We start from the raw sequence: 15,000 nt of genomic DNA, 5'->3' as shown, positions 1-15,000 counted from the left end.
TAGTTTTTAAAGCCCCACATGGCCCCGTCTAATTTAGCAGATATCTTAATACCTCGTAGCTCCGGTGCGGCGCTCTGAACGTCTAGCCAACTGCTTTCGGAAGCGCCAGGATCCAGACGCAAGCGGGTTGGCGGTCGAACGTGTGCTGTAGCGTCTCCCAAAATATGGGGTTCATCACCAGTTGAAATTCGATCTGATGCAGATCTGACCTCTTTCAAATCCAAATAAAAAATGCTAACTTTTAATGTCTTTTCTGTTCTTAATTTTCTCGAAGACTTAATTTTACCTGGTCCACCATTATGTGATATTGACATAACTCTATCAAGAGGACATACTGTACTGTATATCGCCAAAAGTATTTACTCACCCATCCAAATCTTTGAAATCAGGTGTTGGGTCTGGGAAATGGGAATAAAGAAGGAATTGAGAAGAATAAAATTTAGAAAAAAAGGAAAAATAAATAAATAAAACCAAGTGAGGCAGGAAGAAAGAAGAAAGAGAAGAACAACAAAAAGAAAGAGAAGAAAAAACAGAAACAATGAAGAAGGTAAAAAAAGGAAACAATGAAAAGGAAAAAAGAGAGAAAAAAAGAAAGAAAACAAATCAGGATGTAGGAAGATTAAAGAAAAGAAATAAAAAAAGAAAAGAGGTAGGGAAAAACTGAGTGGAAAGGAAAAGAGGAAAACAAATAAAAAAATAATCAGTGAAATTAGAAGAAGTTTGCCCGGAGAGCAGGGCATCTCTGTCTTCACCGTGCCAAGTGTAAAGTCTAGTGGAGGAGGATAACTGTATGCAACTGTGTAAGGAACTCTTAATGCTTCAGCATAACGAGACATTTCGGACACTTTCATGCTCCCAACCTTGTGGGACCAGTTGGGGGACGACTCCTTCCTGTTCCAACATGCACGAAGCAACGTCCATAAAGACATGGATGAGCGAGTTCGGTGTGGAAGACCTCGAGTCCCGACCTCAGCCTGATAGGACACCTTTGTGATGGATTAGGGCGGAGACTGAGGAGACGAGCCACGCCTTCTCGTCTAACATCGGTGTCTGACGTCACAAATACGCACACACAAACACGTTGGAGGAGCCGCTCTCTCATCTTTCGCTAGCGCTCTCGCGGCTGGCGGTCTCTAGTGAAGAGCCGCTCTCCTGACTGTAGTTACGTAGAAATCAAAGTTCACATAAACGTCCCCAAAACAAACGTTTTCCCTCCAACTTTAGTTTAATGCTCGTATATTAATGTCCCCCGTTATCCTTTCTCTTTTTCCGTATTGATTCCTCTCTCTTCCTTTTCCTTGTTTTTATTCTAGGTCTTTTATCTTATTTACTTTTTTTTTCTTGTGTAATACACAAATGAAACATAAACACACACACACACACTCTTACACACACAGGGGATATGCGGTCTCTTAAAGAGCTCTCCAACAAATTGGCTGTGTGTATGTGTGTGTGTATGTGTGTGTGTGTGAGAGAGAGAGAGACAGCGATGCGGCCACAGCAGGAGAGGATTGTGGGAAAGAGGAACTCTGAGCGAATGAACTGCTTAATGAGCTCCATATTGTCTCAACAGCTTTTAATGACTCTTACCATAATATTTTACCTTCGGAACTGTGTGTGTGTGTGTGTGTGTGTTGCTCATTGCAGCATGTATGGGGTGTGTGTTTACGCTTCGGTGTGTGGGATTGTTTTTGTGCCGTAAGGACAATTTAATTTGAAAACACAGAGGAGTTCATGGAGGAATGTACTATTTACTCACCCCTGTATGCTGTGTGTGTGTAGGGGCTGTGTGTGGGGGGGTTAAGAAAGTGTAAGAAGTGCATCTACTTCTCATGTCCTCTCTGATGAGTGTGATGGTTGGAATGCTGAACGTTACTGAGTGACGCTTTAGTGGAGTGTTTCCACGACGATTGACACTGACATGAAGAGAGCTTCAGTGGAGTTTCAGTAGAAGTGTGTGACACGCTGCTGTAGAAGTGACACATAAAGGATGAGCGATGACAGACAGTCTGTCTCGAACGCAACCTTTCCAGCAAAGTCTTCGACAAGCAGCTCACTCTGTCGCGACAAAAAGAAGAAACGAGAAAGAAAGCTCTCCGTCTGCAGTTACGAGGCCTCGGAGCCGCCGCGAGACCACCACAAATCAGCTCCAAATGGAGAGAACGTGGAGCAGTGGTGAGTCTTCCCAGACGTCTCTGGCCAAATCAAATTCCTGCAGAGGGCACGTCAGTGAGTCATCCAATAAGTCCCAGTGGAACCCAAAAGAACATCTAAGGAGCATCTGAGGAACTGTAGGCCACCACGCTCGTGTCATGCTCGTGAAGGAATGTACCATTTACTCACCACCACTGAGAAGGGGACTGGGCAAGATGAGATCAGTGGGAAATTTGCAAAGCACAAACCACCAAGAGTAATCGATGTAGGGGGCGCACTTATTTTTGGATGAGTGCTTTTCCTTCAAGTGATCATTTAACACCTGAGTTTTGTGTTTAATCAGGTTGTTGACTACGTCATGTTTAAAATCTGAAACAGCTGAGTGTGACAAGAAATCAGGAGGGGGCAAATACTTTTTCTTGGCTTTTTATTTATCTGTTTCTTCTGTCTATCTGTTTGTCTGTCTGTATGCACAGCAACGTGTTCGTCTTTCTGTCTGTCTACCTGTCTGTATGTACCTAAATACCAATATACCATAATACCAATCAGTTTATTTACCCGTCTGGCTGTTTGACTGTCTTTCTGTCTGTCTGTCTGTCTGGCTGGCTGGCTGGCTGTTTGACTGTCTGTCTGTCTGGCTGTTTGACTGTCTGTCTGTCTGGCTGTTTGACTGTCTGTCTGTCTGGCTGTTTGATTGACTGACTGTTTGTCTGTCTGTCTGTCTGGCTGGCTGGCTGTTTGACTGTCTCTCCGTCTGGCTGTTTGACTGTCTGTCTGTCTGTCTGGCTGTTTGATTGACTGACTGACTCTCTGTCTGTCTGGCCGGCTGGCTGGCTACGCACCTACCTAAACACCTTCCATTCCTGCCTGTCTACATGTCTACATACCTACCTATCATTTTTTTTTACCAGTCTGTCATTCTACCTGTCTGTCTGTCTACCTATCTGTCCATCACTCTGTATGTCTGAATGCCCATACCTATATATTTGTTTGTCTGTTTATTTACCTACCTGTCTGTCTGCCTTATTTGTCTGCCAACCTCATCAATCAATCTGCCTGTGTACAGAACCTACCTGTACACTATCCTGTTTGTCTACCTTCAGTACCAGTCAAAAGTTTGGACAACAAAGTTTGGGTTTATTGTCTCTATTATGGAACAATACTGGATTTTTTATTTTATTTTATTTTTTAAACTATGAAATTCAGTAACACATATGGCGTTCGGTAATTAAGACACAAGCTTACAGTAGGTTGTTATTTTAAGACACGTAGGTCAGCTTTTCTGCAACAGCTCTTGCAAGAACAATATTAAGTGCATTTACTATACAAGCTCCATGATGAAACCGTCTCTCATGAAGACCTTCCCAGGGAAACAAGACCAAAACTGAGCTCTGCTGCAGAGGAGAAGTTCATTTAGAGTCACCAGCCTCAGAGATCACCAATTAACAAACAGTGCTTATGGTTTATTAACGATTCATCTTAAAAGAACGAGCGATGTCTTCCATCTTTTCACCTCACTCTACTCTCTCAATTATTTTCACATTTATCTCAATCGTTATTGCTCGGCGCATCTTAGCAGGACCGGCTCCATCGCCGCTGCTTTCACGCTCGCTTCCAGACATCCTGAGATACACGCTGATCTAATCGCTGTGATCGAACACATCTTTATATGTTTGTAACTCGAATGTTCGTATGTAGGGGACTTACTGTACCTACCTGTCTGTCATAACAGTCTCTTTGTATCTATCTATTTATCCATCTACGTGTCTCTCTACCTCTCTAGTACCATCTGTCTGATCTGTTTCTCTCTCTGTCTCTCTCTCGCTTTGTCTCCACCTGTCTCACCCTCTTTCAGTCTCAGAGTGTCAGCAAGTCTCAGGTGGTTTACAGCAAAGAAAGAGAACTGTATTTTACAGAGACAGACAGATAGAGAGACAGACAGATAGACAGACAGACAGATAGAGAGACAGACAGACAGAAAGACAGACAGACGTAGCCGTGCTGGATGTGTCAGTGAATCGGAGCAGCTGAGAGACGCTGGAGATGTGGATGTTAGTCATTTCAGGGGAAGTAAAAGTGAAAAACAGATAAAGAGAGAGAGCGAGTGGGTGTGAACAGGAGCTCAGAGAGCTGACTCACACTTTCTCTGTGTGTGTGTGTGTGTGTGTGTCGGCCAGGCACATATTGTATTTATGATGATGAAGAGCTTCAGAGTTAACAGTGAAAAAATATTTTATTTCTTGACACTGCAACTTACAACACAGCGCACTTGCGCATACACACACACACACACACGCACACACACACACACACACACACTATCGTTTTGGTCTTCCTATACAAATCTTATTTCTTTACAATTAATTTAATCATAAAACTGTTGAAATTGGCTTAGGTGGGGGTGTGGCCTAAATATGGGGCGGAGTTTATGTTAATAGCGACAGTAACAATATTAATTTAATAGTAAAATAATTAATTTCGATGGTGATTGAAATATATGATACTGACTGAACTCTTTCTCCATCTCTCTCTGTCCCCCTCCCTCTCTGTCCCTCTCCATCTCTGTCCCCCTCCTTCTGTGTCCCTTTCCCTCTCTGTCCCCCTCCCTCTCTGTCCCCCTCCATCTGTGTCCCCCTCCCTCTCTGTCCCTCTCCATCTCTGTCCCTCTCCATCTCTGTCCCCCCCCCCCTCTGTCCCCCTCCCTCTGTGTCCCGCTCCGTCCCGTTCAGTATCCCCGGCTCGGCGGTGTGTGTGTTTGACATGGAGCAGCTCTCGGTGGTGTTTGACGGCAGGTTTAAGGAGCAGAAATCTCCCGAGTCGATCTGGACGCCAGTGGCAGATGAGCTCATCCCTAAACCCAGGTGTGTGTGTGTGTGTGTGGTGGTGTGTGTGTGTGTGTGCGCAAGAGCGAAACTAGGTTGGACCACAGTGGAAGAAGAGAAAGACAAAATGAAGTCAAAAATGAAAAAGAAAAAGAAAAAAAAACAAGAAAACCCAACACTACAGTATATTGAACCTTGAAAGAAAGAAAGAAAAACTAATGTTTTAAACCTTTTATCAAGAAAAACTGAAAAAAAAAAGAATCAATGAAATCCCCAAAAACTGGCCTTCAAAATAAAAAAAAAAACAAATAAAGAAACAAAGAAAGGAAGGAAGCTAAAGTAGAAAAGTGCAGCATTATGTCATGACAGGAAGCAGAATAAACATCAAAGGACTGACAGGTGTGTGTAATGTAGGTGTGTGTGTAATGTATGTGTGTGTGTGTGTAATGTATGTGTGTGTGTGTAATGTATGTGTGTGTGTGTAATGTACGTGTGTGTGTGTGTGTGTAATGTACGTGTGCGTGTGTAATGTACGTGTGTGTGTGTGTGTAATGTACGTGTGCGTGTGTAATGTACGTGTGTGTGTGTAATGTACGTGTGTGTGTGTGTGTGTGTGTGTGTGTGTAATGTACAGATTCTTAATCAGAACTCCACAATCTGATGTGCGTCCTTTACACTCTCACACAATAACACACTCCCCCGACTCGTACACTACTCATGCTGCACATTAACACACATTCGCACACGGCCTACAGGTTACACACCTCTGGAACACCTCTGGAACACCTCTGGAACACCTCTGCACGTTGTCCTGCTCGTCACTGGACGTTGCTCATTTTTCACACATATGAGGACGAACTGCACTCAGGTGTAACTTTTATCCTGCAGAACTCATACACTTAACATCTGATACACTTCTGTTTCAGTTCACTTCATTGCTTGTACATATTATAAATATTACAGCTAAAGTTTTCTGTATTTGTAGATTTTTCTTATATAATTATTTCTTATATAATATTTTATTCCTACATTTGACTTTTTTTATTGTATATTTAGGTCACTGGTGGTCGTATAAGCATTTATCGCAACATACTGTTTATAGCTGTGTATGTGACCAATACATTTTAATTTGAGCGTGTGTGTGTGTGTGTGTGTGCAAGAATGAAACTAAAAACTGGGTTAAATAAAAAAGCAAAAAGAAACGAAATTTAAAAAAAAGAAAAAAACTAAGAAAACTTAAATACTCTATTAAACAAAGATAAAAAGAGATGAAAGAAAGAAAAACATCAAAAAGTTTAAACCTTAATAGAAAGAAAAAAAATCAAAGAAAAACACCTTAATGAAAAGGGAGGAAGAAACAAAGTATAAAGTACAACAGCCTCATGTTATGACAGGAAGCAGAGTAAAAATTGAAGGACTGATGGATGTGTGTAATGTACATGTGTGTAATTTACGTGTGTGTGTGTGTGTGTGTGTGTGTGTGTGTGTCAGACCCGGCGGCTGTGCTGGTCAGGGCTCCAGCTTTAACTCGTCCACTTCGTTTCCTGATGAGATGCTGAACTTTGTGAAGACGCACCCTCTGATGGACGAGGCCGTGCCGTCTGTGGGACAGAGACCCTGGATCATCAGGACCATGGTCAGGTGAGACACACAGGCTCCGCCCACCGCCTCGCACGGGGTCACATCGGGTCATGCAGGGGTGTCATTGTCCGTCATCGGGCTACTGTAGGCGTGTTTCAAACATACACGCACACACACACACACACACACACCATCATCATCAGTCTACTGTGGGCGGGTTCCAAACCGCACACCCACACAAACTCAGACACACATCATTGAATGTCTGTGGGCCTGTTTCAAACCACACACACATCATTATCTCACACACACACACACACACACACACACACACACACACACACACACACACACACAACACCATCAGTCTACTATGTCCCAGAACACACATACTTATTAAGGGCACAAACACACCATCACAAATGTCTCACTAGCTTTAGTTCATGGTGGGCGTGTACTATGTACCACAGCATGGGCGTGTCCCAAATCACATATTTATTTCACTGAGCGAGCTTCCTAAAACAGATATTCTGGGGGGCGTGTCCCAAACCGTGCATCCAGTTTACTACATATGTATTGTGGACACGTCCCAATCCACACACACACGTGGATACTCCTAAAAATGTCGGGACCATGACACTAGTGCGCTGTTCAGTAAGTAGGGTGTTTATAGTTTCTCCAGGTCTTTGATGTAAAGTACCCAAGAGAGAAGATCGGTTCGTCCACTCAGCCTCGCCACAATGTCGTCGTAACGCCCGGCGCCAGTCTGTTTTAATTATGCTAACGAGCACACTCGTTTATCCAGCGTGTCATCAGGGCCCGAGTGTCTGATTAATCTTTTGGCAGCTTCATTTTCTCCGATCAGCAGGGCGGCGGGATTTAATCATCACCCGTCTGTGTATGTGTGTGTGTATGTGTCTGTCAACAGATATCAACTCAATAAGATGGTGGTGGACACAAACGCCGGTCCCCATGGCAACCGCACCGTCGTTTTCCTCGGCTCCAACCGCGGCACCATCCTTAAGTTTCTCGTCCTCCATGACGGAGACACCGTGGCGTCCAACAGCAACGTCTTTCTGGAGGAGCTGGAGGGATTCAACCCGGAGAAGTAAGTGTGTGTGTGTGTGTGTGTGTGTGTGGTGGGAGGTGGGAGGTGGGGGAGTTTTAAAAGAAAAATAAAGAAAGAAACAGAGTGTAAAATAGAGAAACGGGAATTACAGAAATTGAGATAGAGTTAAACCTTGGATTGAGAACATAATTCATCCTGGAAGCACACTTGTATATCAAAGCACTTGTATATCAAATCAGATTTCCCTCTTAAGTGGTTAAGGCATTGGACTACGGTTCGGTAGATCCCAGGTTCAAACCCCACAACCACCAAGTTGCCACTGTTGGGCCCTTGAGCAAGGCCCTTAACCCCTTAAGTCGCTCTGGATAAAAGCGTATGCCATAATGTAATGTAAACATAAATCAACTTAACCTGCATACACACACACACGAGGTCACAGTGTTATAGTAAACAGTACATGCACGCACAGATACTTAGAGACTCAGCATGGAAGACGATTATCAACAATTCCAAAGTGCGTGATCACGTGACGCTCAGCAGACAAAGCGCATGGTTGCTACTCATATATCAAGACCTCACTCACTTATCAAGTTAAAATTTTTGCTTGTCATACAAAACACTCGCAGACCGCGTTACTACAATCCACGGTTCCAGTGTAGATAGATAGATAGATAGATAGATAGATAGAACACCTTAACATTGGACCTTTATTGAAAAAGAAAGCAGGAAATAGGAAAAGAACAAAGAAGAAAAGTTAAAAAAGACTTAAACCGGTTTGAACCTTGAAAGAAACAAGGAAGAACAACACAGTTTTTAATGTTGTTGGATGTAAAAAAGTATAAACTAATAGTTTATTGATGGATGGAGGAAAGAAAGAAGGAAAGAAAGAAAGACAGAAAAAAAAACAGACAAAATGATAAAAAAGGAAAAGAATGAACACCAGAACTGTTTTGAATCCTGGTGAAGTGATGGAAGGAAGGAAGGAGGAAACGGATTTATGTTGTTGTTTCCATGGTAACGGCTCACTCCAGGGACTTTATTTCTGACATGGTGAAGTTTTTTGTACTTTGGCAACAACTTTTTTTTGGCTGACCTCCAACATTAATCATTATTTAATAAACAACGAAAGGAATGTGATATAAGAGGACTAAAGCGCTCCAGGGCCTGGTGTTACAGAAAACTAACCAGCATCATTACACCACTCTGTGACTGATTATTTTCCTGTGATGGCACACCACGCTTATTTATTTTTCATTCCTTCTTTCTGGGTGATAGCGTGATGAAATCCGCACTGAGGGACGAGTGCGATAAACATACGAGACATTCGGTGCCAGTAACGAGCGCTTGGGCAAGACTCGGGCTAGCTAAGCAGCTGCGCTAATTACACCTCCGTCCCTAAACTGTTTAGTCTGCGAGCCTGTCTCAACGTCTCTCCCACATTCTTGCTGTCTCTCTGTCCTGCTCTTTCGTGTAGGTTTGTTTCTCCAGGTTTTGTTCTTGGTGTCACAATCCTCCGTCTCTCAGCATCAAGGTGAGAATTGAAGCATTTCCAAATAAATCTGCGCCTGCGCCAGTTGGTGCATGTTGGTCAAACTGGACGCTTGGAAAAATGTTAAAAGGGGCGCTACTGGGTTCCTGGGCTTCACCCAGATCTAAACACTTAGCTGTGTTTACATGGACCTTATTATTGCACTAATAATTAGTAATGTCAAACAATTGAAAATTTTAATCTAGTTAATCACAGTTGTAGTCTGTAATTAATCACGAATGGTCATAATTTTATAATACAAATTCAGCTAGCATGTGCTTCGGCAGAATGTCTTTCTTGTAATTTTAACACGCCCAGAGTGAATGAGATTGCCGTGATTAGACGTGCTGTTACACCAAGGTAGTTCTGGTTACCTACGGATGTCCAGGGGTCTTTTTTTTTAGTGTCTTACATTTAATTTATTCTTGTAAAAATAGTTCCCCTTGAAGGAAGACTGAGATCATAACTTTGGTTTTATCCAAACCTCCATCTAGAAGATTTGTATAATAAAGCGTTCAGTACACCTGGTGGTGTTTCCTCAGTCGTCTTATTATCCGCATTAAACACGCCGCTATTACACACAGCCGGGTAACCGTGCTGCGATTATGGAAAGCCATTAGGGTCAATCTTGGTCATATGATTAATCTGCGCTGAAAAAATTGTAATGCGTTAATGCGTTAATTTTGACAGCCTGATACTAATAATCGATACAGCAGCTTTTATTTCATCCACTCAGTCTCAGGCTCAGAAAGGAGCACCGATTGGCTCACATTTCACATAGAGTAAATCATCCAACCAATCATAGACGAGACTGAATTCTTGCAATCATAATGCATTTATCGGAAAAAGATAGGAAACCAAACGTTTTGTGAGATTTCAAGTAAAACCAGGGACCTCAGTAATGCTGCTGGAAAATCGTTAATCGATGGCGTCGCCATAGCAACACTGTTTTAAGATCTCTTTACGTTTTAGCGTTACTTTGAGGTAAAATATGCTGGTAACACAGTATATATGTAAAATGTCCAAAGGGGGCACTAGTGAGTCGCTGGACCTGGATTGTTATCCAGAACCTGGTGACTGATGTTTCCGAAGTTTCATGAGGGTTTGGAGAAGAAATAAACAGCCCTAAAAACTAAAGGCCTGTAGCACCCCTGGGTGGCCGGTCCCCTGAAAACAAACCCCAAAAAAACAAACCCTTTTGATTGTCTCCATCACGGCATGCAGCTGAGCTGTGCAGCCGCGGCGTCGTAAATTAGTGATGAGCTCCGGCATGAGAGAGACAGCACTCAGGCAGACGTGAGCTAATCAGGGCGGAGTGGAGGAAATAAACCGGATTCACCTCGTCTCGGTGGAACCGAACGGCCGCCGGTCCTGCTGCGCCCGTTAATGAGGCTGAAAGAGCCGTGCCACTGAGAACTCCACTATAATTGGTATCATCGCTCAGCTCTCTAGCACTTTCAGAGTTTTCTTTCACTTGTTTTTTTTTTCTCCTCGAGATTTTTTTCTCACTAATAGAGAGAAACAGGAGGGAACTGATTGTAAGTGTCGGAGTATCAGCTTAAAATCCGCCGTGGTCGTCGCTTCACTTAGCTCCTGTTTAAATGCTGTTGTGCAAAAACGCTCTCGTGTTTGTGGATCCGTCTTTAATGTAACCTTTGTCCAGGTTCTTCCTCCGGCCAGATTTAAAGGCCAAATAACTTTTATTTGCAAAATGCGTTCTCTGCTTTTTGTCCTTTTTTTTAGGTTTGTATTGGGTGTAGCTTAAACAAGTGAATTTTGGTTTCCTCTCTAATGTGACTTCATATAAGAAGAGCCCCACCCCAGGCTTGTTGATCAGCTCGGTCGGCTGTTGTCTGGTGGGCGTGGCTCAGGAGTAGCTCATTTACATAGACACTGAAACAGTGTGTTTGGAGGAGAAGTGAAATAAAGGGAGATTGTGGAAAGAAGTGCATTATCTAAAGAGTAGATCAACACACACATGCACACACACACACACACACTTTAAAGGAGCTCTGAGACTGAGCTCTGTTAACTAGTCGAACACGGGACCTTTGTGATCCTTTGATTTTTTTTTATTTGTATATAGTGTGATTACTCAAGAAGTCACACTGTTGTTTTCCTCGCGTGTAATCTTTATCATCTTTGCTTTTATTGCACTCATTTTTTTCCCGCACCGTTTGTTCCCCCCTAGCGCTTTCCCGCTCTGACACCGCTCCACCCCGGGTGTTTCTTCACATCTGGAGTTGTCCCGGTTGCAGTGACATCTTTTTACTTTTTTTGTTATCATCACTTTTATCCCCTTTTTTTTAAATTCTCTTTGAGAATAAACGTGTGAGTGTTTGCCGTTTATTTGTGACGTTACTCATTCTTCTCTCTCTACAGCGCCCTCTGCTGCTGCATTATTTTACCCCGGAAATGCAACTCTTGTCTACTTTTAAAGTAGTGTTAATTTCGTCAACGAAAATAATGACGGAAAATATTAGTCGACGACTAATGTGACCGAGACAAGACCTTGACGAGATGTCACTGATATCACGAACAGTTACAGTGACGAAGTCAGCATGCAATACCGTTTACGAAAAAAGACGAGACTGAAATGTGGTTTAAAAAATAACAACTAATAAAATATCTGTCTTTATTTTTATCAAAATTTTATCTTCGTCACAATCTGTTCAAATGAAAAGGCGCGGTGATTGGCAACTTCTTTTTTCTTTTTTTTAAGTTTCAAAACACTGTCCGTTCTGATCCTATTGTTTTGTAGTTAAATACAGCAGTTGTTGTGATGGTAAGAAATAAATATAATTAGCTGAATTAAAATGTAAAGATTATTATTTTGTAAAAAGAAAACTTTAAAAAAAAAGTTTTTTTTGTTTTTTTGATTGTAGGGTTAATTAATAATAATCTTATTGCTAACTAGACGAAAATATTTATGGGTTGCTCTGACTAAAATGTCCGAGCTTTTAGTCGACTAAAACTTAAATAAAAAAAATAGAAAACAATTGACTAAATATAATAAAAACTATCAGGGGCGTTTATCCTGGGACTAGGACTAAGACTAAAATTTAAAACAGCTAACGGAATGAACACTATTTAAAAGTGAATTCAGTCTGGTTCTGGTTTTGGTTTAGTTTCCTGTTCTAGCATAAAGCACATCTCCGTTAGCTCTTAGCAAGGTCGAGGAAGAAAAAAGAAAAAAGTTACAGAGCACTAGTGATGGGACGTTTGAATTATTTAGTGACTCGGTTCTTTGAATCTTCGTCATCAAAATAAACAAATCTTCTTTTGAGTCATTTAGTTCATTTCGTTCTTTTGATCAGAAATAAACTAAAATGTTGCATTTTCAATAAAAAAGACCCCCAACAGGGCATATCATAATAAACAGAATGAGTAGCTCACCTCTTATATCTTCCAGTCTGAGTCGTTCGTTCTTTTGAATCTCTGCACCGCATAGCGTCTATGGGAGTCACGTGACAAAGGAACGAACGACTCGGAGTGGAAGAGTCATTGAGAAAGAATCGCTCAATTCTGTTTCCTGTACATAACATATGGAGGTTTTCTTTTTTAGAACTTTATTAATCCCAGAGGGAAATTGCTTCTTTTTTCGCATATCCCAATAAGGAAGCTGGGGTCAGAGTGCAGGGTCAGCCAGCTTGCAGCGTCCCTGGAGCGGATAGGGTTAAGGGCCTCGCTCAAGGGCTCAACAGTGGCAGCTTGGCGATGCTGGGGTTCGAACCCCCGACCTTCCGATCAGTAACCCAGTGTACCCACAGCCTTAACCGACTGAGCCACCACTGTCTGGCGATGATTTGCGCATGCGCGCCCAGTAGAAAACGAACGAATCACTCTCAGAGGCGACTCATTTTTCTGAATCACGTTAAAGATTCGTTCAAAAAGAATGAATCGTTCATGAACGACCCATCACTACAGAGCATCCTTAGCGACTGTTTTAGACCTGATCAGCTTCATCTATGAAAAGCTGCTTTACAACTTTTACGGTTTTAGTCAGTCGGTTGTATGTTTGAGTCTGATTCGAGTGCGGCGTTACACAGAACCAGCTCAGGTTAGTAATGAAATGATAAACAGGATATGGTGTGTGCAAAAGTATTCAACTGTTTATTTCTTCTCTGTTGTTAATTATAATATTTATAATAATAATATTAAAATAAATGCACTATCCAGCAACGTGACGTTAAAGTGCAGCGGCACGGTGAAAGCAGATTAATATTAAATGAAGCCGGTCTTTAATTCCCCTGTGCTTTTAATCTCTATTGAAATGCGCTTTCCCGTACATTGCTTAACTTTAGAGCAGAGCGCTAAGAATGATTTGACGGAGTAATGATGCATTATTATCGTCGTTGTATTTAAGGGTGCTAAGATTATGTTTAGAGGTGCTGGAGTGTCCCTAAACAGGGTCTAACGTGGCCCGTGTGATCCGGCAGCAGTGAGTTTATTCAGGGAAAGTGTTTATAGCAGCTTTTTTAACTTCATCAAACTCTTTGTCTACAGCTAAAAGATTCACGTTTCTTATCCCTGTTTTGCATTTATTCAGTTCTTCTAGGTCACTAATGAATGCAGAAATGTTCTCTCTCTCTCCTAAATAATATTTATAGCACTGCTGTTTCTGTCTTTTCTCTTTCTCAGTGTATATTAACTTTTATATTCCCTTTTATCTTCTCTCTCTCTCTCTCTCGCGCGCGCGCTAATGAGCGAAACGTCTCGTTTTTTTCTAATCTCTTTCTTCCCTTTTTCGTGTCTGATCCTCACCCGTGATTCGCTCTCCAGCCGCACAGCATCATTAACACCCTCTGATCTCATTAGCATGAGCAGCACACACTCGCGCTTTATCGATAAACAACCACAAACCTCTGACTGCAGAACAGGTGTAAGTGTGTGAGAGAGAGAGAGAGAGAGAGAGAGAGATGTGTAGGTAAGTGTGTGTGTGTGTGTGTGTGTATGTGTGTGTATGAGTGTGAGATGAAAGGTGTCAGGGTTTGAGTAAGATGAAAAACAGCACAGACGTCTCTTTTTTTGAAGCTTTTCAAGTATTTTTTTTTCTTCTTTCTTATCATTTTTTATCATTTTTCTTCTTCTTCTTTTTTCTTGCCTAATCACGGTCACCTGAACAGCGCTGATGATGTTTCTGGACTCACCATGCAAACTTTTTATTAAAAATGAATTAATGGAAATAATGCATTTTTATTGGGGTTAAAAGCCAAATCATGGACAGTCTGATGGTGCGATGCTGATTAGTTTCCTCTAACAGCACAGCCTGCAGTGTTTTATTCCTCTTACACCACAGCAACTCTTATTAATTAAAGAACGCTACGTCTCCGTTGCTATAGAAACGATGTGCTGCGTATTAGCCGCTAACTAACTAGCCTGGCTCTCTAGCTTGCTCTGTAGACCCGCGTTAACGTTCAGTTGAAGCGAAGCTCGGTGTGACTCACGACTCGACGCCACGCGGACACGGGTGAAGTAGGACGCGGCGCCATGTCCCGCTCAAGCTCCTGTACGCACACACGCTGGCGTTTTCAGTCCTCTGAAATATCGATGGTTTAAATAAACTGCACGAGGCGAGTTCTCTCAAAATCAGGGTGTGTAAAGGTGTTAAGCTCTGAGTGTGTGTGTGTGTGTGTTGTGTTACAGGTGTGCTACAGATTCTCCTCAGGCTCGGCAGCTCCTGTCACTCTCTCTGGACTCCGTCAGTCACACACTGCTGCTGGCGTTTCCGTCCTGCGTGATCCGAGTCCCGGTCGCTCGCTGCCATCTCTACTCACGCTGCATGAAGTGAGACGCACACAAACACACACACACACACACACTCACATAAACTCTGCTTGATCTCA

General features: G+C 42.3%; 1 protein-coding gene across 1 annotated transcript in view; it reads left to right on the top strand.

Moving 5' to 3' along the window:
• The window catches only part of sema6bb (sema domain, transmembrane domain (TM), and cytoplasmic domain, (semaphorin) 6Bb), a 127,687-nt gene that overhangs the window by 86,377 nt on the left and 26,310 nt on the right, over positions 1-15,000 (top strand). The window contains exons 12-15 of the mRNA XM_053503221.1: positions 4,884-5,015; positions 6,468-6,617; positions 7,486-7,665; positions 14,801-14,941. Of these exons, the coding sequence (XP_053359196.1) occupies positions 4,884-5,015; positions 6,468-6,617; positions 7,486-7,665; positions 14,801-14,941 (603 nt within the window). The remainder of the gene's footprint in view (positions 1-4,883; positions 5,016-6,467; positions 6,618-7,485; positions 7,666-14,800; positions 14,942-15,000) is intronic.

This window comes from Clarias gariepinus, chromosome 9 (genome assembly GCF_024256425.1).
Source record: "Clarias gariepinus isolate MV-2021 ecotype Netherlands chromosome 9, CGAR_prim_01v2, whole genome shotgun sequence".
NCBI classification, from domain to species: Eukaryota; Metazoa; Chordata; class Actinopteri; order Siluriformes; family Clariidae; genus Clarias; species Clarias gariepinus.
The sequence above is the reverse complement of the archived record's forward strand: the minus strand, read 5'-3'. Positions and strand labels throughout refer to the sequence as shown.